Source organism: Talpa occidentalis, unplaced genomic scaffold (genome assembly GCF_014898055.3).
Source record: "Talpa occidentalis isolate TD23 unplaced genomic scaffold, MPIMG_talOcc4v2.1 talOcc4.10, whole genome shotgun sequence".
Classification (NCBI taxonomy): domain Eukaryota; kingdom Metazoa; phylum Chordata; class Mammalia; order Eulipotyphla; family Talpidae; genus Talpa; species Talpa occidentalis.
The window spans coordinates 99,799,815-99,825,843 of record NW_023600993.1 but is presented as its reverse complement, the minus strand read 5'-3'; the positions used below and the strand labels follow the sequence as shown (position 1 = coordinate 99,825,843).

The 26,029-nt window shown below is 45.7% G+C and overlaps 1 protein-coding gene across 2 annotated transcripts in view; it reads right to left on the bottom strand.

Annotated features, from left to right (window-relative positions):
- PTPN1 (protein tyrosine phosphatase non-receptor type 1) overlaps positions 1 to 26,029 on the bottom strand; it is a 62,313-nt gene that overhangs the window by 7,963 nt on the left and 28,321 nt on the right. For both annotated transcript variants that reach the window (XM_054698192.1, XM_037500294.2), the window contains exons 2-5: positions 11,236 to 11,326; positions 8,258 to 8,358; positions 5,351 to 5,449; positions 321 to 458 (exon numbers count right to left, since the gene is read on the bottom strand). In XM_054698192.1, the coding sequence (XP_054554167.1) occupies positions 321 to 458; positions 5,351 to 5,449; positions 8,258 to 8,293 (273 nt within the window). In that variant the 5' untranslated portion in view covers positions 8,294 to 8,358; positions 11,236 to 11,326. The remainder of the gene's footprint in view (positions 1 to 320; positions 459 to 5,350; positions 5,450 to 8,257; positions 8,359 to 11,235; positions 11,327 to 26,029) is intronic.

Here is a 26,029-nt window from a genome sequence, read left to right as displayed (position 1 = left end):
AAGACAGTGAGGAAGGGAAGAAGACACAGCTCTGCAGGACTAGCAGTGCAGGCTACCTGAAAATCCCTCGGGGTGACGGCCAGCCATGGATACGTGTGCGCTCCCCTAAGAGCTGCTGCTGACCAGTGCTAAGAGCAGAAGGGGCCTCTGGCATCTACGACCCTCCCCCCAGGGACCCTGGTTAGCAGGCAAGCTCTGCTCACCATAGTGCCAACCGCACCTCATTCAGGATATGGAAACCCAGGAAAAAGTGGCATCAGGGAATGTCCCCCAAAGGGCGATCCACCTCAAGCAGGGCATGATGCTCAGGCCATACTCACTGTAATGTTTTCCAATTCTAGCTGTCGCACTGTGTAATATGACTTTATATCTTCAGAGATCAATGTTAACTTCAAATTTGTGTCTTCAAAGATCATTTCTTTTTCTTCTTTTTGCGGCCAGTACTGGGCACATTTTAACTAGGGGAGAAAATAACACAGAATTACTATGAGTAAATGATTATTTTCCTATCACAGGAGGTTTGAGTCCCTCCCATAGATTCGATGATAACCTGAAGGGTCCAGGGTTTTCTGACCTTGGAAGTCACCTTTGGTGTAACTGCCTGCCTCCGGGGGAGGCTCTAGCCCAGGACCAGAAGTAGGACTGGACAGAGCCCAAACTTCCCAGCCACATGGGTGTCCCTTCCCTGTCATCTAGGAGGCGAGGGCAGATGGCACAGAAAGTTCAGTCTCTTACCAACTTCTTAATGGAGCCATTTCAAAGGATATCAAGGCTGACGGTGCTCTCAGCACGGTTTGACTCCTGGCCCTGGGGAAAAGGATGGGTCACCTGACAATAAGGCAGGAGAAGCTGCATGGAAGCGTGAAGGGCTGTCCTCCAATGCACGGCAGGAAGTAGAGGTGGTGTGGAGAGGGGCTCCTCTGGGGCCTGGGATCACCCACTGGCCCAGCCTACTCCTTCATACTGGTTTGGTTAGGTTCAGACCATACTTCTGATGCACGAGAGTGCAGTAATTTCAGAAACTACTGCTGGGCTTGATATAAGTGTAGCTCATTAAAGCAGCCAGCTTCCAAAGATTTGGTTTTATTTAGAATTTAAAAAGAAAATTCCACTTAAACTTTGCAGCATATTTTGCTTGAGTGAAGTTTCTGTGCCAGTTAACCCAGACATTTCTGTTTGCTGCTGACTGTTCTGGACAAAATCAGCAGGTACAAGAGGTCTAGCTGCAAGGTCTGTGAGGCAGAAGACTGGCAATGTGTCCTGACAGAGCGAATCTCTATGACGTCACCAATTCCATCAACTTAAATACCAGTGTGTATGCAAGGCCCTTTGGTAAATGGTACAAATTCAAGACACCTATAATTTAACATGCATTGAACTCACTCAACACCTCCCCTGGAGCAAAGGATGACAGTGCCTGAAATGCCATAAGCAGGCAGAAGGAGTCCCTTCAGCTGCTGTCCCCAGAGAGAGCCCGTTCATGCCCCGCCATGCCACGCTAAGTGGCCTGGGGAAAGTGCTGAGGAGGTGAGGATATGGATGTGCCACAGAAACTTGAGAGGTAAATGTTTCAGTTGAGGTTATGGGCAAGAGAGATCAGACAAGGTTCGATGGAAGAAACGGCCTCTGGCAGAGGTGGCCTTTGAAGGGTGACTCCAATTCCCTGGGCAGTGACTGCCAAGGAGCCAGCATCAGAGGAGCAGCACGAGCAGGGGCCAGCAGGGGCCCAGACTGCAGCGATGCTGGCAGCAGGCCCAGGAACCTGCAGTATGACCTGGGGCTGAGGAGCCAGGAGGCCCATCCATCTGGCTCTACTGACACTGCCTGCTGCTCCCCAGACAAGAACAAAAAGAGAAAAAAATCAAGAAGCAACAGAGTGTGGTGCCAACCCAGAGTCAAACCTCACACTCCCCAAATAGAAGGTCCATGGGGCTTTCTAAAGAGCCTGGGCACAGGCCTGTTTCAAAGTATTGGCCAGTTTCACCCAGGGCACCATCCCACATCGATAATGAGCTGCCAACTCCTGCAAGGCGGCTGATCAGCTGCATGGAAGCAATTCCACTGCTCACGACACGGAAGCCTCGCTTACACAGCAAGACCCCACGCTTAGCTGGAGGTGGTGGAGCAGCCAAAAGCAAGACCTTAGAGACCTGCAAGGGATGAATTTCCACATTTGAAATTAGACCTGTGGAAAGCCTCAAGACCTCAGGAGCAGACTGCCCTGGTAACTTCAAGACCACGTGTGCAGGACCAGGCACCCCACGCTGTAAGCAGACAGAGGATGGGGCACGGGCGCAGGGTAGCAAAAGGGTCAGTGTTCCCAGGTCTCACGAGCAGAGAAGACAGCGAGGCTCTGCAGCCTCACCCCACACAGCAAGCACCCACTTTCAAAGCTGCACATACAGCCTATAAGCCTGCCACCTGGGTAAAGACCAAACCTTTGTACTCAACAACAGAGGGATTCTAGCACACTGTGTCAATCAACTATTTTTAAGGCCTTTAGGGATGTACCATAAAAGGCCATGCCGTGCCTGCCGTCATTTCCCATAGAAAACCTGTTTTAAACACACACAATGAAACAAAATAGGCACAAGATCACTACTTCCTGTTAGTCAATTAAACTGATACCTGCTAACACAGAAAGGAGCTTTATTTTATTAGAAAGCAGTATTTTACCAGGATTCAAATTGAGGAAATGTGTCCCAGGCTGGCACCAAACAGCAACATGGCAGTGCCCACATGTTGGCATCTGTCCCAGTCGCCGTTAACACCCTGAAGGTGGACGTCAGAGAGTCCTGGGGCTTCTAAAACCAAGAGTGAGGCAACCATATGGAGAGTCTGTGGGATTCCCCTCGGCGATCCTCTGACGGACGCCCTGACTTCCCGAGGAATGAGGAGCGGAGCGAGCTAACTCAGCCGACTGGGAGACAGGAAGCCTCAGGTCCCTGGGATATAAACCCGGCGTACAAAAGCGTCTGACATCAAAGGCATCTTTAACAAGGGTGTTGAAGAGACACAGCAGCGACTCCCCCAGTCTAAGCTACCAGGTCTTACACAGACACACTCACACGTCTAAACTCCATTTCTAAATCCAACTCACAGCCCTCCGGCCATCTGGATGACCTACTAGAAGGCACAAAATCATTTTCTGCAAAACTGTTTTTCCAGGAAGCAAGGGACCCCAGAGGATAACAGGTAGGTTTGCCAAAAATAAGAAGGGCATATCCTACACTGTTGGGTGAAGAAAGGAAAGTCCAAACAAATATGCATTATGTGGAGTCACTCTGCAAGCTGGTTTCTTCCAGGGGCTCTGTGGGTAGCTGATAGTTTCGCTGAGCAAATACGTTTCTTTTATTTTTTCCTAGGTGACCCTTGTGGGAGCGGTAGTGTTGACAACCAAAATGCTGATCCTCAGGAAACTTAAAAGATTCCCAGTCCACGCACATGCTGATTTCCACGCGGATTTGCATGCACAAATGAACCTGAGTGGGAAGAACAGTTTCAAAGGCAAACAGGGACTCTGTCACGGAAACCACAGCAAAGCCACTAGCCGTGTCTGCTCCCGGCCAACGGCAGAGTCACGGAGGGGAAGGCTCGCGCAGGGGGTTATGGTCTGGTCACGGTCAGCCTCGGGTGGGAGACCGCCGGGGGCACGAGCAGGGATGCTGCTCAACACCGCAATGCACAGGACAGCCCCCCGGCACAAAACCAGCCTGAAGCCAGCGGTGCTGAGGCCACCACGTTTCACTTTCCCTGGCGGAGTGTGCTGTGGGAAGCCAATGATTCTTTCTTCAAAACTGCTGACAACAGTGGTGAGGGTGGGGGTTTGCTTTGTATTTGTGACTTCACGTTTTACTAATCAAGCCACCGAAGCAGAAAGTTAAAAACCACTTTCACTGAAGAATAGTCTTCCTAAGAAGCGCAAGTCATCGGTTGAACACTCAGGCAAGCCCTTTATCTGTTACTGTTGAGCAAATAAAGACTCTCCTTTAAGAAAAGTCGGCAGGGGCAACCCAACGCGTGGTCTGTAAACACGGAAAACACGCTTCGTCGGAGGATCTCTCACGGGAGCGGCGCTGTGCGGGGAGAGGTTTAGCGGGGAATGCTTCCGCTGACGTGAGGGTTCTCCCCTCACTTGTACTGTGACCTCTGGAACCTGAGCGCGCTGCTTCAGAGGAGGCTTCTACACCAGGACAGCAGCGGGAGCCCAGAGAACATGGCCGGCACCCGGAGGCCTGGGCACACAGTTCTCTGCTCCTGGCCTCCAGTCCTCAGCTCACCTTTTTCTGGGGCCCCACCTCTGAGGCTGGAGAGCAGAGGGGGGCAGGCGCCAGGGAGTCGGGCGGTGGTGGCATCTAGTCCCTGTGCTGAATACCAGCCCGCACCGCACCCCACACGCACACGCGAGACGGGCCTTGAGTGGGGAAGGGACAGCACAAGCCACAGGCTGGCATGAGTGAAGCCTTCGGAAGCCGGCCAGAAGTGGAGCCTTAGCCAGAAAGTCTAGAAAGAAACTGAAAACAAACAAAAAGGTGCGGTGACTGGAATTGGGAGCCAGCGATGGGAGCTGGGGTCCAGGCTAACTGGGGCCTGCCCAGGCATGGTTTGGGGAAGCAGTAGGAATCCCAAAAGGGTTTTCAGCTTGGAAGTGGTAAGACTTGGTTCAGAAAGATCATCCTGACGGCAGGATGGAGAAGGGAGCAGGAAGGGAGCAGGCAAGAGGCCAGCAGGTAGCTACAGGAACAGATCCACCTCGGGTGGAGGCCCGAACAAACGCACACCTCTGGTCCAGCTATTTCCCAGGGCTGCTCTAGAGCGGGGGAGCACATGGGAGGAAGCACAGCACGAGGCCAACATTAAGCACATAAGCAGACAACACCCCCCACTAGAGAGCTGTGGCCAGGAACTGGGAGTCTAAAGATTTTACAGAGAGTAAACAAAAAGCGTGGGGCTGCCCCAAGTTCTGTCAGTGGGAGTCAGAAAAGCAGCCATGGCGAGGGCACAGCAGAAACCAGCTTCTCGAAACAAGGCCGTGCGGCACAGCCCCGCAAGGTGAAGGTCCCGGCCCCGGGGGCAGTGAGACGGAAGAACATACACTGCAGACACCGGCTGGTGGGGCTGAGAGGTCAAGGGTGATCTTATTGTTTTCCTCTTTTTAAGTCACTTATTTATCTAGCTTGTTTGCAGTAACCAGGTAGTTCTCTATTGCTTCTTTAATTGTTTTAATAAAAAAGACACCACGTAAAAGAAATATAAAAGCAATTCAAGGAAATACACTTAGACAGAAACGCCAGCTTTGTGAGTGGTGACCAGGACAGACACACACACGGCGGAGGGGGCCAGGACTTACCGATCCTTTCTCCATCACTCTGTTGAGCATGACCACGCCCCTGCTCTTCTGCTCCCACACCATCTCCCAGAAGTGACCGCACGTGTTGGGCAAGGGGCCCTGCAAACACACCGGCAGCAAAGTGAATGCCACGTCACCCATGACCTCAGCGCGAGCCCGCCTTTGCTGGTAGCTGGGGACAGTACCCTCGGTCCGCACCAGCTTCAGCAGAGGTAGCCGGGGCTGGGACGGGGAGCCGCATCCCCTGCCTAGCAGTAACCAGGAATCTATCCTCTACCAGGGGGAGCAATCATTTCCTCATCTCAGGGCTGGCCCAGGACTGACCAAGGGGAGAGAAAATGCTGACTCTGCTTTCTGTTGGTTCTGGCTGGATGAGGGGATCCACTGAGCTCCACTCCTAAGGATGGGTGGGACATGGGGCAAAACTACAAGTGTGGGTGAGAACATGTGGGGTGTCACCCCCCCCCCACATTGATGCTGCTGGAGGTTTGAATCCCAGCACCAATCACTTACCATCAATGTGACCTTGGACAAGTCACCCCACTGTCCCAGGCCTGTTCCCCTACTTGTTTCACCTGACTAATCGCAGAGCCAATTGCTGAGGTTGTGAAAATTAACTATGTTCATGTACACAAAGGCCCTGCCGTTGCACCTGGAAAGCAGCAAGCTATTTTACTGCTACTAAAAATGGTAAATGTGACGACCGACAGTCTTCATCCTTGAGCCAAGGAAGAGATGTGGACACGCAAATGGTCAGTCAGATGGGTGCAGGGCCCAGTGACCCCGGGTCCTGGTGGGGTATCTTCTGAGTCCACCCCTCTCCAGCCCAGCCGGTGATGGGCGCAGACATTTACTGCATGCAGGGTGGGAATGCCTGGAGCGCGTCCCTGGGAGGGACATCGTCTCTCACCTCCACATCAGACATGTCACCTCCTCCAGTCAGCACCACTTCTAGACCGGGTTCCCTTCTCACTCATTGTCATCCAAATTCTCCTTAGTCTTTCAATCTTTCCCCCTGAAGTCTGTCCTTATCTTCCTGGGGCACAGGAGAGGCCATGCATACTCTGCCCAGAGCTCATCGGGACATGCTGCTGTGACTCAGGCAGGAGGGTGACCCGTGTAGCCCTTTCCCCTCCACTCACAGGAAAACAGCTTCTGGGAGGCAGGCGACAGGCAGCCTCCGGGCTGGCCACGGGGGCCTGCCCTCCTCCGGCTTGGAAAGCTGGTCATTGGGCCTTCCCCAGCTGCACTCTGCAGCTCAGTGGTTACGAGCCTGTCAACCTCCCCTAGCCCAGGGTCTGCGGAGCTGAAATCATAGACCAAACTTAGCCCACACTTCACGGGGTGGCGAAAGCAGGAACTCATTATTCTCTACATCTCTGGCTCTTAAAGAGCGAGACATGGATTTGTATTATTTGCTTAATGAACAATGCTGCAAATAAAAACTGGGTTTTGTGCCTTGGAAAGTGCTTCAATCTGGGGGGATTAAGTTGCTTTGATCCTTTTGTAAATTCCAGGGCTAAGGGAGACCATGTAAACAGCTGGGCACATCTGTGACACCACCTTACAAAACAGACAGGAAGTCTGATGTGCCAGGTAAATGCCAGGGCAGGGGAGTGGGGAGGACAGTGGTGTGCAAGCTTCTATGGTGATTTAACACTCCACATGACATCATACACCCCAATCTTTGCTTTGGGCTTCTTGACCTCACACCAAAGTTGAATGGCTGAAATCAGGAAGTTAAGAAACTTGACTTCGAAAAAGAGAAGTTCCCCAGGAAACACTTTGCCTCAACTTGTTCCCACTGGTTTGTCACCAGCAGGGATCTTCCTCCTTATCAACCCCTCAGCCCTTCGATTCCCCCTCCTCCCTCCCAGGTGCCGGGAAGACCATGGGCTGAGGGCCTGGGAAAGGCCTACCCCCTACACATGTAACCAAGAACTCACTCAGGGGCTCCCCAGGATTGAACACAGATGGGCTGATGTTCCATGCTGACGAGGAGGCACCCCAGTCGATTGACTGGGCCAGTATGGGGGTGGTGGGGAGGGACTGGGACAGGATGAAGGGGCGGTGGAGGAGGACCACAGTGCTCCTGATCTGACACCCTGTCCCAAAGCAGTCTTTGCTCACTGAGCTTTTGCTTTAGCATCATTTTAATTCCCCAATACTAAGCAAAATAATGATGTTCCAAATCACCCCATATCTCAGTCATATGTCAGACTGATTAAACTGATATGAAATGAGAAAGTGAAAATTATGATTAAAAAGACAGAATGTCGAGGACAATTTGCTGGTAACAGACAGGACTTGAGAAAATTAAAAAGACTCTTTTATTCCCCCTCCCTGATACCCATGGCCTCTGGGGTCATATACAGTGGCTTCGCAAGAAAATCAGTTATTAAACCACTCTTAGGGTTTTTCCGTAAAGATGCAAACGGGAATTTAAAGTGATTTTGTGTGCTTGTTCATGGGCCAAAGAATGAGGACCAAGCTGAGGGATTCTGAATGGCTATCTGGACAAGACGCCAGGCCTACTGTTCAGCCTCTTAGATTTCTGTTAGAAGCACCTGGGGCTCAGAGGCCAGGACCTATGGAACGGACATGGCTCTAGGCCCTCCTCCAGCCACGGCTCTGCTGCCTGTGTCAAAATGTCATGGGCAAATTTGGGACCTGTTTTCTTTAAGCCCAGCAGTGTCACACTTCCCAGAAAAGATCAGTGTTACAGCCAAACTGAATCTCTGAAAGAAGATTTTATTCCTTCCTTGTTGCTTTTTGGGTTATTTAAAACCTGCCCTTCTAAAGCTTTTGACCCATTTTATCTGAGGTGTGGATAACAGTACTCAAAAGCCCTTAAACTGACATTAAATAAAGCAAAACCATTAAAAAGAATTCAGACAATGCATTTACCTGAGTAAGAATGTAACTCCTTTGGGCTTCTTCCATTTTTATCAAACTAGCATTGATGTAGTCGTTATCTTCTTGATGCAGTTTAATCCGACTATGGTCAACTGAAAGGCAAACCAGACCTCAGAGGTTAATCCTGGAGGACCAAGTGTCTGTACAAGCAGGGCACCTCTCGGGAAATTGAGGAAGGTGAATGGATGGCTTGAGGACACTCATGCTGACTGAGGCTGTGCTGTTTAATTGAGATTAGTCATTAATGTGGGGTTGGAACAGTATTTTCAGAAAGGTTGTTTTGACATGTTTGAAAAAAAAAATCCTAACAACAGCAGAAGTAAACTACACGACAGCATAATCCCATCCTATATGAGAAATCTGTTCTTAGGGCCTGTCATCTTATGATACTTAGACCATACTATGTGTGTCAAGGAATCTGTTCTCTGAGGCCTAATATATATTTTTATAGAGTAAAAAAAATATATAGCAGCTTCAATTTTTAATAGGGAACCAAATTCACCCAAAATTCCTCCAGTCCCCACACGCCTATTTGGTACAATGAACTATATAATATGTAGAATTTATGATCACACTTCAATCTAACCACCTAATGGTTTGAAGATAAATGACTGGTATATACAGCAGTGTCATCATCTACCTTGAATTCTTTCAACAAGTTTTTTTTAGATTCAAGTATGATGAATTGAAATGATTCTAAATCGTTCAAATTCAGAACTTGTCACAAAGACATTTAAAAGCAAGTTTAACTGGGAAAAATAAACTGAATCCAAAACACTGAAAGTATCGTCAATGTAACTTTTAGAAATAACCTTCATTTGGAAATTCTGACTTGTTCGGGTCACGAAAAAGCACAATCACCTTTTTTTCTTTTTCCACGACTCTCACAAAAGCAGTGGGTCCCGAGGGCCACTTTCCTTATACTGCTAGTGCCGCTAACAAGAGCAAGCAGGTATTTTTATTTCTGGCACATTGCAGGGGACAATGAACTCAGGTGAACATCCATAAACAGTATCATCCCCCCAGTCCCAACAGGAAGGAGAAGTTGGTGTGTGTGTGTGTGTGTGTGTGTGTGTGTAAGTGATTTGGGGATTTTTGTACTAAGAATTCCAATGAGATGTTTTGGAAAATCAGCCACTTTTAGAATAATGTTTCTCACCCTGCAGATTTAAATTAAATTTAAATACTTGGGTAATATGTAAGTGGGTCATGGAGAAAAAAGATCTCAAAAAACCAGACACTATGTTGCGTGGCACTGGTAGGTTACATGAGTGGGTTCAAACAGGCCTGGGTGAGTTGGGCAAACAATCCATCTCTTGAGCGCTGGGCTTTCCGCTTGCCACGTGGAAGACAACAAGATTACCTTGAATCATCCTCCCCACCTCCCCCATAACCTTAAAAACAAATTACTTTTTCTACTAGAGAGTGGTGGTAAGAGTGAAAAAGAAAAACATGAGGCCTGAGATTGGGAGTAGAAAGTTTGGGAACTGTTTCCCTGGAACAATAAAAGTGCTTTTCTTTCTATGTAAAACTCGCTCATAAAATCAATTACATGAGCAATGATCAAAAATGTAGCAAAGTACAGCAAAAACTAGAGATGTGGGGTACCTCCCCACATCGTGTGAAAGACACCAAGGAGTGGCTGTTCTTTCAAGCCCAGAGCGCTGGCCAGAGCCTCATGGCAGAATCATCCCAGGAGAAGCTGAGGCTCTGTTTTAATGAAACCTACACCATGCCACAGCCCAGACGTGCTAAGTCAAAAGTATCAGGTGTTGGGGCGCCATCAGGTATCACTTGATGACCTAGAAGTGCACTTTAGCTGTTTCTGGCATGCACCTTCAGTAACAACTGCCTCAATCACAGCCAACCTCTATGAGCAAGACACTGCACTAAGTGGCTTATGTTATTTTATTTCCTTTTCGCGGAATCCCCCAAGATTGCCGTGCCTGCTCTTTTGCTGAAGATCAGAGAAGAGAACAATTTGCCCAGAGCCATGCAGCTGTAAGTGGCAGGCTGAGACACAATCCGGGCAAGGTCGTGCTGCTCTGGGTGCATTTTCACTCTCCCACCAGGAACCAGGGTGCTGTACAATTCGGGGCAGCTTGCACGGCCCACTCTCCTACAGAATGCACCGAAAGCGCCCAGCCATGGCCACGGGCAGTGTGCTTGGTGTGGAACGCAGGAAGTGCCTGTGTCTGACCCATCATGTTGCTGATGGCCCTGGCAGAGAACACTTCCGTGGGAGCTGTGAGCAGGTATGGCCCCGGGCTCACGGTGTCTAAAATCCCTGGAGCTGAGTCAAAAAGGCTTCTGTGACTGGAGGAGGCTGCAAAGTTCATGTCCTTTACTCAGCTCCAGTTTTTCTTGCTTCACACAAATTCTAACACGTTTAGTTATTTACTTTTGAGAGATCAGCAGACTGCGAGCCAATCACTCAGAAGGCAGAGGGGCTGCCAGAGGCCAGCAGGCACACCGAGAGCTCGCGGGATGAGAGCGCTAGAAGTGATGACGATGGTGGGGGTGGGGTGAGGAGGACTCAACAAGCAGAGGTGACGCATGTCTTCAGAGAGTGGGGACACAGCTCCTGCCCCTGACGCCCGTGCAGGGCACCGCCACAGCCCAACACGATGCCCAGGGTCTAACGATAACGGCTGCCGAGTCAGGGGAAAAGAGGAGGTGATGCCTGCTCTCCTCTGCTTCAGCTGGCAGGAAAATGAGTCATCAGAAAAATCATCAAAGCCAACGTCTTTGAACTTAGTTCAACTTGCCAGAAATCTCAGTCCCTCTACAGAGGTGGAAAAATGAACCATTACTCTAAGCCGCTAATGCCTTCATTATAGGAAACAATCAAGTCATAAACCTCTACTGCCCACCAAACCCTGGGGCAAAGAAGCTGGACTGGCAGGCCCTGGACCTATGAACCCCCGAGACGGAAGCAGTGAGACAGTAATGGCGATGTGAATACTTACAGGGACTGACATCTCTGTACCTGTTTCGGTTTTTGTTCTTAGGAAGTTTGGCCACTCTACATGGGAAGTCACTGGCTTCGTGTCGGATATCCTACAAGAAAAGGAGAAAGAGTTCTCTTTTGAAATCTCTGGTATCAGGAATTCCTCCAGACATTTAACCGTGTATGGGCAACGTGCCAGGCACTGAAGGAGACCCAGTGCAGGATCTGACATCAAAGAGAGCCTGGCAGTGTGGGAAATGCAAGGTGATAATTCCGAGGCATGTACAAGGTCATGGGAGGAAAACATAAGAGGAACAGCCACATGTCTGGGGGGAGGAAGTGGCAGGGCTGGGAGCTGGAAAAGGAGTGGAAGAAGGCAGAGACAGAAGAGGGGTGGGCATTCCACTCAGAACACCCAGCACACAGGGCCTGGGGGCTGGAGTTCCCGTCTTCTGCAGGGAACAGTGGGTGGGTGGCAGGGACAGACGGCTGGAGGAGCACACAGTGGGTAGGGCCAGATCTTGGAGAGCCCTGAGCGCCAAGATGGGAGCGCCATCTGTAACCTCTTTAAATCTGCAGTGATTAAAAGCAGATAAACCGCACTTTCCTATCAACAAACTATCCATCTGCTTTCCTAGGAGATGCTCACCAAATCCCCAGGACATGCCTGTTACAGACGACCCACAGGAGCGTCCAGCCTGGCTGATCCCACATTTCACTTTATGCTCCTAAAACACCATAATCATCACATGACACAACCTTCCCGTTTAACTTGTATTTTATTATTATCAAAAGGTAACGCAGCACAACAATATGGATGTCACTAAACTGTGTACCAGAAAATGGTTAAAATGGTTTAAGTTTTTGTTATGTGCATTTTGCTATACTTGAAAAACAAAGTATAGTGCCCACAGGGGAGAACGAGAGGAGGCAACAGCAGTGGGGCCCTGGGAGCTGGAACTGGCAGGCCTGAGGATGCTCAATGACCAGCCGGCAGTGAGCAAAGCTCACCGCCACCCTGACTTCCACAGCCATCCTCCCCGGCTCAGAGAGTGCTGCCCCCTGGAAGAGAGGGTAGGACTCCGCGCAGGGGAGAGGGTGAGCTATCTGAGAAGAGCTGGATCCCCACTCCATGGGCCCCCTCCTTGTGACTGGGTGACTGCCACCTAACGCCTCCGCAGAAATCTGGAGAACTATTTTCTGGAAAACAAATCAGGAGGCAGAGTGCCAGCCGGAGGATCTGAGCAGACAAGAGGGAAGAGCAAACAGCACTGGCACCAGGGAGTGCAACTACCAGCCCTGAGAGGGCCAGGGCTAATCAGGGCTGCCGAGGCCATCACAAGGGCTCCGAGGGCTCCCTGCGCCTGGTGGAATTCTAGATTCCTACACAACAACGTTCTTTATGTTTCTAGGAAGAAAACACAACTGACTTTCACAGGCTAAGGGGTTCAGAATGGCTTCAGACTTTGCAAGAACACTGATGGCTGGACAGTAAAGGAGCACTGACTTCAAAATTCTAAAGAAAAAGGACTTCCTACTTAGAATTCTATATCCAACCCGGTAATCAAGTGAGAAAGGAAAACAAAAACATTTCCAGATAGGCAAGTTCTCAAAAACTGTACCATCCATGCTCCCTTTCCTCAGCAGCCCACTGGAGTGTGCCTCCCACCTGAGTAAAGAAATAAACCAAGAAAGAGAAAGATGTAAGATATCCAGAAAGGAAAAGTCCAACACAAAAGTAAAGGCAAAGGAAATTTCCACAACAACTGGCAAGGAGGTGTTCAGGGTGACAGCTATGTGCCAGACCGTGAGAGAGAAGCCAGGCTGGATGACACGCTGCAGCGATGTCAACAACGTGCCTTTGTCCACCATACTGTGACCGAAAGATCCCAGGAGAAGGAACAATGAAGGAGAAAAGCAAAGGCCATCTCAAGATGACAGCTGTGTGTGGCATGCCCCCACGCAACCCCATCCAGACAGACATGCTCCTCGCTCGCGTGGAAAGAACATACATATTCTAGCCTTGTGGGGAGCGGTGCTGGATGAATGTCAGGGACGTCAAGTCAGTTTTTTGAAAGGTATTTTCACTGGCATATCATGATTGCCATCCTCCATTTGCAAGTTGTCATTCTATTGCCTTTTCATTTGAAGCATTTAACAAGACGTTTGCAGTTATTTTTATCCTGGTTCCTCTGTATATAATATCTAATACATTATACATTATATAATGTATAATATAACCTCGCTCCTCTGCTTTCAAGATTTTCTATAATGTTCTGAAAGTTACAGACGCGCAATAAACAAGTTCAATGAAACTTCCGTCACAAGCATAAAATATTCCTAAAGATCTTTTATTATGTCGATCAAAGACTAAACATTCTACCAGTCGACGATGTGACCTTCCCACAAAGAGCAACCAGAATAAAGGCTTGAAAGCGGATGATGGGACGACGCGTGCTGCGTGAAGTTAGGGGCCAAGCCAAAAGGGAAGCAATGAACTTGTCATGAAACAGGTTCCTGGATTCTCTCCTTTACAAAAACAAGGGACATTTCATGATTCAAAGAATCATTCCAAGTGTACCTCATTATTTCTAGGATGGAAATCACACTGAATTAGACATTTTTGCCATGGGGAGATTAAATGTCAACCCATAGGAAGCAGATGCTTTACCTTTCCCCTTCATCACTGAAGTCAGTTCTTTACCAGCTTTTTGAGAGCCCACACTTCCTATTTTTACTGCAGATTTCAGAAATGTGATGGAATAAAACATCAAATGTAACAGTGTCAAAGGCACACCTGGTCATGTGCTACTAAAGCAGGTTTACATCAAGCCAGAGCTTACAGAGAAGTGGTTTTAGTCACACTGCAACATTTTATACAGGTGTTTGGGCACTCCAAATTATATGTTTCATCTGATAGTGAAGCATTTTCACGGAGGAAAAACAAACAAGTTCTTCCAAAATTATGACTTAGCAGAGCTGGAAACGCTCACTACAGTTTTAAACAAAACATTTGCTGGCCTGGAAATCTTGTAAGAAGCAAGGAAGGGCAGAAGCCAAGATCACCTGGATAATTTCTATAGCTGTAGTTCTTGATTTCCCATTCTCTCCCACGCATTTTGCAAGCTAAATGATCTCCCAAAGACTACAAAGCATACTATGAAGCTAGCATACAAAGCTAGCATACTATGAAGCTCTGGAATAAATAAGAGCCCAGAGCCAATCAATTTTTGTATTTATTCAGGAAAGCAGCTCATTATCCATTATTTAAATATTTCCCAAATCCAATTAGGCAGAAAGTCAAACTTGAGTGAAAAGCTAACAATGTTTTATTGAGCTTTCTATCTTCCTTGAAGACACACAGGCATGAAATGCTTTTATGTTTATAGCAATCACTTCATTAAATTAAACACAGCAGGTTAGTATTAACAGCCCTTTCACTTCAGTGCCACAAATGGTGGAACGTTTCCTACTGGTTCTGTGGTAAAATGCATTATTCCTTTCCAAACTATATGACAAGTAAGGAGGGAGACAGAGTACCCTGTTAGCAGTGGGGAGGCTGACGGGAAGGGCCAAAGCACTCACCTCTCTATCCTGACTTAACAAGTGGTTCTAAAGGCTCCCAAAGTCCAAAGAGACCTTATCTCTATCACAATATGCGTCATTTTATGGAACAGAAGTGTTTCTGAAAGGAAGTATGTTTAAGCAAAGCCAAATGTCTGACCTAATCCTACTTTGTAAATTACTTGTTACAAAATGAAAGTCATCAGAATTGCTGTCTTTATTGTTTTTGCATTTGGGCCACAGAGCCTCCTGATAAGATAGCACCAAAACAGTTACCGAAACATGGATTCAGAGCAGAAAGCGTTTGGTGTTTTTTTTTTTTTTTCTTTTTAAGATTTATTTATTTATTTATACAAGCCCTGGGTACAGTCAGAAGCGCAGGAGGGTGAGAGAATTCATCAGAGCCAGAGCGGGGAGCAGAGCAGGCAGAAGGACCGAAGTACACTGCTGAGGGGAGCAGCGGGTGGCAGGAGAGGTCTGCGCGCCATGTGGGACCCTCGCCGGTGGCCAGGAACGAACCGGTGCTATAGAAGCTACGGGCAGCCTCGCAGCCCAGCGCTCAACCACTGCGCCACCAGGGAGGCCCCATTTGGTGTTCTTTTTTAATGGTCCCAACAGTTACCTGTTTCAAAAGTCTAAAGGAAGAAATACTTCAGTGGTACTTTCTATTTGCTAGAATAATGGTGAACTACAAAGTCCCTCAGCACCTTCTGAATCTTCTATGCAACGTCCACATCCTTCCCTGTTTTACAAATAGTTACCTAGTTTGATTATTCAAGCTGTCACCTAGTGCTTTATGGAAGCTACTGGCTCTCAGAATTGGACAGAGTTAGACTGAAGGGAAATGCAGAAGTACAATCAAGGCAATAATTTAAAATGCAGTAAGTGAACACACAGGGTGTTTCCTGGAACTCAAAAATACAGAGAAGGGGGGAGGGGTGACCAGCTTCACATTCTAGAAACCAAATCTTCCAAGTAATATATGTTGAACAAATTTTTTTAATCAGAAATCTTATTATAAATGAGAACATAAACTTTCTGTATAACAAGTATATTCCAATAAACACACAAATCATCACTATCAGAGTTGGGAAATATCTTTCAAGTCAAATGTCTTTCAATGCTGTATTCTTCATATGTGGAAGTTAACAGAATATAATTTGCTATAAAAAAAACCTTAGAAAAATATTTATTTCCACATTAGTCAATATGTAAGAATTGTCATAATCAACATTATTAAACTTAAACTACAATGCCCAGAATAAAAAAAAAAGGTTAAAGTTTAGCTAAGCACTACCAAGCTTGCTTTGGTTCAAATTTTAAAATGATTATGTATAGAATGAAAAAAGATGCCAAAAACTAAACTAAACATCTAAGATCCTACGCAGCAGCTGAAAGAGACAGAGGAGGGAGGAAGGAACTGAACTGGTCAGGATTCAAAAGGCAGCAGGATACACAGTAATCATCCCTGCCAGAGCTTGAGGACGTATCCGGTCATCTCGTACACTGGGTTGGGGCGAGGGTAAAAGATAATGGAGTTACAAATCACTAACAGCACAATTATGAACATTTGGAAATGACATGGAAAAAAGCATAATCAATTTGCTTTATAAATTCCTCACAAATGAGAGGGTGGGGGCAGCAAGGAGGAGGCATCCCCCTTCATGAAGATGGCAGGGGAACATCTGGTGCAGAGTAGGGCCTGTCTCGTGCTTTGATGTGAACCCTCTGCTCGGAGCACAAAGGAGTGAATTAAACATGGAGGGAAGCACAGTGCACAGCTAGGCTCAAAAATAGAACGGGAGCAACTGAAAAGGAAACAGAAGACCTCCCACTCAAATGGCCCACAACCACAGTGCCCCAAACACCACAAAACTAATGCCTAAAAAGCTAACAACCCAAAGAGAAAAAGGAAACCATTCCCCATGAAATTTACTGAATAGTCTGTCAGGCACTTTAAGAGAGAAATCTATTTGTGATAGGGTTTAAATGAAGAAATTATGTATAAAAAATGTGACGGGGAGAAATGAAACCATTGTAAGTAACAATAAATGAGAAATCTTGGAAGTGAAATTGACAATCAGGGAAATTTAAAGAACCATTCAACAGAGAGGGTAAACTCTGGATTGAACACAATGGGTAAGTAAATCCACCAAGGCACAAAGAGGTATGGCGTGGAGAGACAGGAAGCACAAGGGAGCCCTTTGGACACAGAGAGAAAAGGCCCCAACACATACCTGAAAAATATTTCAGTACCCTGACATGAGAGGGTCCAGGCAAAGCTGCAACGTATTATAGATAAAGAATCTCCAAAGTATGGGCCTCCCCGGTGGCGCAGCAGGTTGAGCACAGCGCTGTGAAGCTGTTCGCAGACTCTGCAGCGCTGGTTCAATTCCTGGCTGGCCAGGGCGATACCCACATGGTGCAGCAGGCCTCTCCTGTCTCGCCCGCTGCTCCCCTCAGCAGTGCTTTCGGTCCATCTGCCTGTTCTGCTCCCCACTCTGTCTCTGGTGAATCCTCTCACCCTCCCGTGCCTCTGGCCTGTTCCCCAGTTCTTGTATAAATAAAAAATAAATCTTTAAAAAAAATAATTAAAAAAAAAGAATCTCCCAAGTAAACTAGTGTCTTTTGGAAGCTTAGGAGAGCTTTAACATTATCACCAACTTATTTTTTTTTAAACAACTCTATACCATACAGTCATTCAACTCTTAAAAATATAAGAAAGGGACCACCTAACATTGGTGGTGACCCTAACTCACCCACAAGGTCATTTTATGCACTTGTGGTTAGTAGCTAGTTTTGATTTATTATGGTCTTATTATGTTTCAGAACTGAAAATTATTCTTTAGATGCAACAGTACGATTCATTTGGGAATGCAGGATCTTATTTCTAAGAGAACTTAGTGATTAGTATTCCACTACTGAAAACATCAATGCAGAATAATTGAATTTGGGTCTTAAATAAGAATTTGGAAATAGCATTCTGCATTCATTATAGTTAACCGTTACTGGAATCTTTGTATTATTTATACATAGAACAGAATCATAAAGAAAGAGGTATAAAAATTGCCTTTTCACGTGTTACTGACTTGAAACCTTATTTTTAGTCCTTAATAGTATCTGTTTTTTGTTTTTAAAATCACTTACATTTTCTGTTAAATGTCATGAGTTTCACCTTGGACAGAAATCAATAAGCAGAGAATGAATCAGACTTACAGTAATTGATGTCAATAAAACCTATTGGAACCAGTATCTTTTTAAATGCTGAGAACCACAAAACCATTCCTGTAAAACAACAGTCTAAAAAAATTGAATCTACTTTCACTTCTGTTTTATTCACCTTCTGCTTTCCATAGGGACAGCTTAAGAATTTCAGGCCTTGGGGTTTTGGCACTTCATTGGAGGGCAGTGGTGAAGCTGACTAAGGAGACAAGAGGCTGGCAGACATCTCAAAGCAAAGGCTCACACCTTCCTTTACAGGGAACCAGACTGCCAGCCCCCACCGTCCTCCCTCCACGGCTAACTCCCCTGAGCTTGGCCACAGGGAGAGACCTTAGAAACCCACATGCTACTCCGAGACACCTGAGAAACTCCTAACACTGGGATGATACTTGTGTACGTGATTTAGGAGTATGAACAGGAGGAAACAAAAACAAACTACCTTTGGTTTAGAATGCCTTTAGTATTCCAAGAGCAGCATAAGAGTCTGTTACCATAACTAAGGAAAAGGCCTCTGAATTATTATCAACCAAATGAGTTTCCTAGATACTCACTAGGTACAATACTTTTCTATATACTACTTGAAGGACCAGGGATGAAGAAGAAATAGTGCAAGGGATGGTCAATGCCCAAAAGCATCTGAAATGACAGTTCTTCAGTGGTCACAGAAGTAAGATAACAATTTGGGGGAGAGAGGAACCAGTGACCAAGCTCTTCCGCATGGTTTTCCAAAGAACCCTGTGTATGTGGATTAAGGAAGCAAGGTCCACAGTCATTGTGTGAGTGCCTTCAGTTCATTCAAATATTTATTGAGCTCAGTTACTGTGGCGGCACCAAGGAGATGAAGATGAACAAGAAAAGGAGAAGTTCTGCCGAACTAGACCTTTCGACCCGTGGGAAGGCAGCCAGCTTAACACGCGCTTGCTGGGGGTCACAGAGGACTTATGGTCAACAGTTAGATTAAACCCCCAGGCAGCAGACACAGGCCCTCCCTACCACCCAGAGTCTGATCTGCTTGGAAAGGAAGGAGTGGCTCAATGTCCCAACCTCTATCTGCACCTGCCTCTTTCTTTTTGCCTCTTCCTGTGGATTTATTCCAGGGTTCCAGCAAAGAATAAAGCACCCAGACCAGGGCATCATGAGGTGGGAAGAGACAAAAATCCACACGAGCCCACAGCCTGTAGTTTTCTCCACTAAGTCAATACTCAGGGTTACTTGAAATTCCTACTCGAGAAAACGAATCTGAATGCAAGGCAAGTGAAAGCAACAGCATTGGAATGACTTCGAAACCACTCCAATTTTGTTATTTTCAAGCAGCTAATTCATAGCATCAGCACTGAAAAACTGTTAACTGGTAGCATTGGTCATGATCCAGGGCAGCCATGGGCACTAAAACTGGCCACACCTACTCACAAGACATCTGAACAAGTGGTAACACTCACGCAAGACACCACAGAGCCCCGATGGTTCTGGAGGAAGGGCTGCTCCTGGTGGTGTACATTCTATGAGTTTTCACAACTGTATGATGTCACGGGTCTGCCGTTACAGTATTACACAGAGTATTTTCACTGTTACAAAGCCCCGTCTCCAGCTAGTCAACACTCACGCTCTCCTCGCTAAGCCCTTTAGCAATTGCTGAATATTTTTATGGTTTCCATAGTTTTGTCTTTTCCAGGAATGTCACATAGTTGGAATCAGATCATAGTAGCCTTGTCTACTTTTTCCTATCAGGTTGTCTGTCTCCTCCATGATGGTAGACAGTGTTCCTCATGTATTCTGGACACAAGTCCTTTGGTGCTCACAGCCACTACAAATTATCTTTCTCCTTATCAGTCAGCTTTTGCTGTATATCAAACTTGTCCGCTCACAATTCCAGAGATTGCTGGCCTTTTGGGCTGGCCTTACCTGGGATGGCTTGTTTCCATTCCATGTGGTGTTGGCTGGGCCCACAAACACATTTGTGATCTGCTGGGCTGAACCAATGACTTTACACATATATCTGATGCTTGGCTGGCTGTTGACAAGGGTGAGGGCAACAGTCAGGCCACATGTTGCTGATCATTCAAAAGGATAGCCTGGGCTTGTTCACCTGCTATCAACTGTAACATTCTCAAAAGCAGCAAGACAGGGAAAGACCCTTTTGTAGGTATCTGCTTGAGTCACCTCCGCCAATACTCTATTGGCCAAGTCACACGGCCTGGAACAAATTCACAAAAGGGATTCCCCGGCTCTTGGTGGGAGTCACACTCACACTCAGAGGGGCACGCAGACAGGAGTGGGAGGAACTGGGGGCTATTTTTGTAAACAACCTAAGGTTGACAGTATCTTCCGATAAACAGAAGGTTCTTAATTTCAATGTAGTTATCAATCTCATTCCTCACTGTTAGATTTTTTTTTTTGAGGTATCTTGAAGAAACATGTGTGTGTCCCAAGTTCACACACATAATCTCCTACATTATTTCTCAAAGTTCAACTAAATGTGAAAAATGCTTCTTGCACATCTTAATTTGTATTGATTATTATGCCTCAAGATGTTACATCAAACATAAAGCAGGGCCTGTCTGTCCTGTCCAACAGCTGTGCGGTGCAGGGGGCAGCCACCACCCACCGAGGCCGCGGGCGCTCCGTCTGTCTTTTGTCTATCCGTATTTTTGAGTATTAGTGTTTTTCTTTTATAAGCTTTTTACATGTTTTTAAACCATCAGTTCTTTCTCTGTGGGAAAGTGCTTTTCTACTTTATGTATTTGTACATTTAAAAACTGTCTATGTATAGAAAATTAAATGTACGTGTGAGGGGACATCATGAAACTGTCAACATCGTGACAACAGAATTTTCTACCTGGCAGAATTAGCAGAGATTTTTATTTTCTATTGTTTTTCAATTTTTTCTTCAGAAAATTTGCAATACCTATATAATAAAGGCTTAAAAGTAGTTTTAGATTTTTACATATTCAAACCTATTGGCCTTTTCCTCTGCAAATTCCTTTATTGCTTCTTAGAAGTCTAGTATGGCAATATCACCTTTAAAAAATACATTTAATCTGAATGTCTCTAGAGCTTATTTTCCTTCTACAATTTTCTACTATGCCTCTTAAAATAAAAAAAAAAAAACTTTAAGTCTCATACTTTGCTAAGAATAGGTGTTTCTGTGGTTCAGTTAGTTGAACAGTTGCACTGTGTTCAGTGTGATCTTTGTGTACTACAGTAGCTCAAACTGTATTACAGAACTTCCTCCTCTCCCTAAATTCAAATAGTAACAAAATGCAGCTGCATCTGAGAATTCAGATTTCAAAATGAACAAATTGCTAGTTTTCAGAGACAGAGGAACCATTACAATTAGGTAGCTTTTTTTTTAAGATGATGTAGGCTAGATTCATTCTTTGCAACTCTTTAGCAAATGAAAGATCAAGAGGAACACCAGAGATAAAAATATATTGGATTTAAAAAATTTACAGTGGTATTTTTGTAGTTAACATGAATTTTGCTATTTGTGGTACAAATTCCCCCCATATTTATCTGGTATGTATTACTATGTGTATAAACTTGTAGCGAAACAAGAAAAAATTAAAAACATTAAATTCATTCTGGCTGCCATGTCCATAAGCAAACCAGTCTTTTGGTTTGTTTTTTTTTTTTAAAGTCCAGTTCTCCATATTAGTCATCTTGTTACTAACTTCCAGTGAAGCAATTGATTTGATTATATATTTATTTAAAAAGCAACTTTGAAAGTTTAAATAATATTCAGAACTTTCAAAGTTCAAACATAAAAGGATAAAATAGCAGTATCTTAAGTCAGTGCATCTTCCACCTCCTCAATGAGCGATGGGATTTCTTTAAAAGGTTCTATGCCTCCTGTCTCTCCAGTCATAAGCCCTGGGCAACAGCTGCAAGATCTTTTGGTCATCAGCCTTCTCAGAGCTGAATACATAAAAAATACATTTCGTATACAAAGGAAGGAGGCAGTAATAAACCTTTGCTAATAACGTATGATCAATTTTTAGAAGCTTCTGAAGGCTGATGGATGCCAAATCCTTCCTCAAGAGGGTTTGCTCAATAACTCAATGCCTCAACTAAAACTATATAGGAACCAAAATCCATACACTCATCGCCAGATACAGACCAGGGTCACTATTATTACATAAATAACTGACGCTGGTGCATAGGCAATATCCTTGAAGGATATTACAATTAGCTAGTCTTCCTCCCAAGGCTCACAAAATGACGACCTCAACATTAGACTAGCAGGAAAAGAAATCCCTAGGGCCAACTAGACAAAATTTTGCAAAAACCAAGATAAAGAACAAACTTTCAAAACACTAAATCCAGTTATGTCTCTACGTAACAGTAACACATAAGCTTGACAAGAAATCACTATCAGAATGTTTGTTTTCCTACTGTGCTGAGAAGCAATTTTCCTAAGATTACATGAAGCAGAGTATAAAATTTCACTGAGATACAGTCATTAGAGGACAGGATAGCTAAAATGCCAGAATTGTAAGGCTCTCTTAAAGGCACCACCCAAGTACATGCTTTCTTTTTTTTTTTTAAGATTTATTTATTTTTATACAAGAGCTGGGGTACAGGCCAGAGGTGTGGGGGGTGAAAGGATTCACTAGAGACAAAGCGGGGAGCAGAACAGGCAGGCAACCGAAATACACTGCTGAGGGGAGCAGCGGGCACGACAGGAGAGGTCTGCCGTGCCATGTGGGAATCTCCCTGGCCGGCCAGGAATTGAACCAGTGCTGCAAAGGCTGCAGACAGCTTCATAGCGCTGCGCTCAACCTGCTGCGCCACCGGGGAGGCCCAGTACATGCATTTTTAAAGCAAAGGCGCAGGACCCCAAGTTGAGGATCACCTTCAGAATCCAGAGTGCACTGTAACATTGCACGTGCAGTCAGTTTTTGTCCTTGCATCTCCAGTTGTACCAGGCAGCTATGTCAGCGTCCCTGCCCTCAATGAGTTCCCACGTAGAAGGGCAAACACCTGCAGCCACAAATACTGCTAAGTACAAAGTACTGAGCAGAGGGGAAATCTATTCTACAGGAAAATGCAAAAGTTAGTAAAAATGAAAACGGCAACTTCAAGAATCACTGTGGAGCAGTCACATTTGATGCAGAGGAAAAAGAGAGTGAGTGCTGGCACTGTCGACAGGTTGCCTCTCCTTGCAGCCTTTGGATGGCGTCACTGAGAGGAAATAAATCATAGTTACGTCCAAGCTATTTCACCCAGTCTCTTCTGGAACTGTTGCTTGCAAGGAACCTTGGTAAAGGGCTGGGTGAGATGGCACACAGACATGCTCCACTCGAGCAAGCTCAGAAGCCGGCTGCGTGTGGCACTCTGAGCTCCTGCTGTCACTTTAAAGGTAAAAAAAAGAGAAAGGGTCCAGATCCAGGTCTGTGTCCCCAGACTCCAGGAGTGTTCAGTGCACACCCAGTGCTTCCTAAACACCTTGCCTCCAGCCAGCGGGGCTGGAGTGGCTCTCCAGAGAGATGGTATGTGAGCCTCCCCAACTCAAAGGCGCAGACACTCACCCTCAGTAAGCACCTGCTGAGAAACGTGCCCTGAACGGGTCAGAAGGAACCATGGTGAAAGCTATGAATTTAAAATAGATACAGCATGAGGATGCAGTGGAAAACAAAATAATGACTGCCTAAGGAAGTACCAATGACCCGACTGGCTTTGAGAACTCTCTCTGCTCTCTCTTTGACCTCTTCAACAGAAAACTCATGGGTGATTTTCCAGTAATGAGTAATTTCCTGCTATGATACCCAGGGAATGGCTGGATATGAGAGGCAGAAACATTTCTTGGAACTATGTGCCTCTTTCTTCCTCCTTCTCCTGCAGGCAGTGACATTTTCTGATGTGGTGGATTCTTGAAGAAGGCTATATTCCATCCTAGATGGAAGCCAGATTCCCTATGTCTTTCCTGTAAACTAGGAAGGAACTGGTAAAAGGCTGGCATATCTGGAAGGTTTTTACATGGCAGCCCCAAGTCAGGCTAAGACTCAGGGGAGTAGAAAATACTCCCCACGTCAAGACACACCCAGCTCTCTGCTGCAAGCCCTGACTTGGAGCTCCTTGAACTGAACAGAGCTATCCCAGAGACTGTACCCTGAATGTACCCCCAGGCAATGGGCACCTGAGCCCACACTCTGGATGGCACCTTCTCCTTCCCTTGTTCTTACCTTCCTCTCTTGAGTCCAAAGAAGAGGTGGTCTGGCTCTTCTGATCCCTGAGTGTTTGTTTTCAGTTTTATCCAAAAAAGTATTTACTGTGATGCTCTTCAAAACAAATCAGAGCCAAAGGAATTAAAGGGTGCGGGGGGTTGAAAGATGGAGCATGAGCTTGTAATTGCCGAAACTGGGTGACAGATACATAGCGGCTCATTATACTAACTTCCGTATGTTTGAATGTTTTCCTAACAGAGAATCTTAAGACTCACTTTTTTAAAAGTGAGGGGGAGGGAATGATATAATCAGATACCTTTCTGGAGGTTGCTCTGGCTGGGTTATTATGGGGAGATGGCGGCAGCAGTGTCTCCCTCTCTCTGAATCCCAACACAGAAATAAACAGACCTGCAAGGCTAGTAGAACTAACAGGGACACCCCCTCAGACAACAACTAAAACCCAGGGACAAAGCCCCTGTAGGACACTGAAGGCACAAGCACCGACAAGTGCTTAGTAAGATGCTTGTGGCATCAGCATTTGTGTGGGAGGAAGCAGAGTCAAGGCTCAAGGTGATTCTGATAGATGATATCAGTAGAACCCAGCAGAGAAGTAAACACATGCAGATTACTTAAAAAAAGAAAATGGACCCAAAGATTTTTATATGCAGACAAAATGGCCTTCGAACAGAAAGGCTGAAAGCTTAACTACTACTAACATGCTCTGTGAGTTTACAGGATACTGGTCGATAAGCAGTACTCCTTGGGGATACTGTTCCTCCTTAGGGAGGAACTATGGGGGGCATTAATATTTATCAGTAGGTCTAAGACAAAGGGTGGTTTTATAGGAGACCATATGCTATAGATCTAGAGTACAACTACCAAAAGGGGGTCTGGGAGACAGAACGGGAAGAGTTTTGCAAAATGGAATAATCATGCTGATCCGTTTTAGAAATATCAACTGAGAATAGTTCAAATCAGATGCTGGGGTAAAGGGGGAATAAATGATTACTGGGCGCCTTCAGGACTGCTTACAGAGGGAATTAAGAGTAACAGCCCCGAACGAAGGGCACTAAGGGTACCATTAATCAAAATGTAATCACTAGGAGATGCAAACCTTCCTTAATACCAAAAGACTCAATCACATGTAAAATTTCTCCTTGAAAATTATAAGTCACATGTGCCATACGTACAATATCAAGATATAATGAAAAAAACAAAACACAGCCAATGCAAACAGTGCGAGTCTGCTCTTTCAAACTTTTCTCCAAGCACGTGCAAGTATTAATGAATGGATTCTCACTGCGTGTTTTTAATACAGACAGGTTCACACTCTGCTCACTGTCCTGAGATACCTCACAGTCCCCAGCCGCCCGACCCCCTTCATATACATGCAATTTTTTAAACTCAGTTTTCTAGATGTATCAATCACATTGGCAAATGGAATAAAACTATCTCTTCCAATATTTTAGCAGTCATTTAATTTTCTTACCACTTTATCTAAGACCTTCAAACCAATGTTCAGTAAAAGTTGGATTAAGCTAAAAACAATTTTGCCACTGTAACAGGCTTGATAAACATTCTCCTGTTTAAGTAACTTCCTTTTGCTCTCATGTTATTAAGAGCTGCTGAATACAGACAGCTAGAACTCAAAAGTTATTTTTCATTAGGGAGAGCCCAAGAGATTCTATTCTGAGCAGAACGAGCTCTCTTCTCTCACTACTGGAACCCTAACCCGCAATGATCCTTAACTAGTTCTTGTTCTCAGGACTTTCTATTTGTCTGGAAAGAGGCCCTTGGCAGCTCTCTCCACTTTTATTTCTTTTCCATGTGCATCCAACATAATGACCAGCATCCATCATCCTG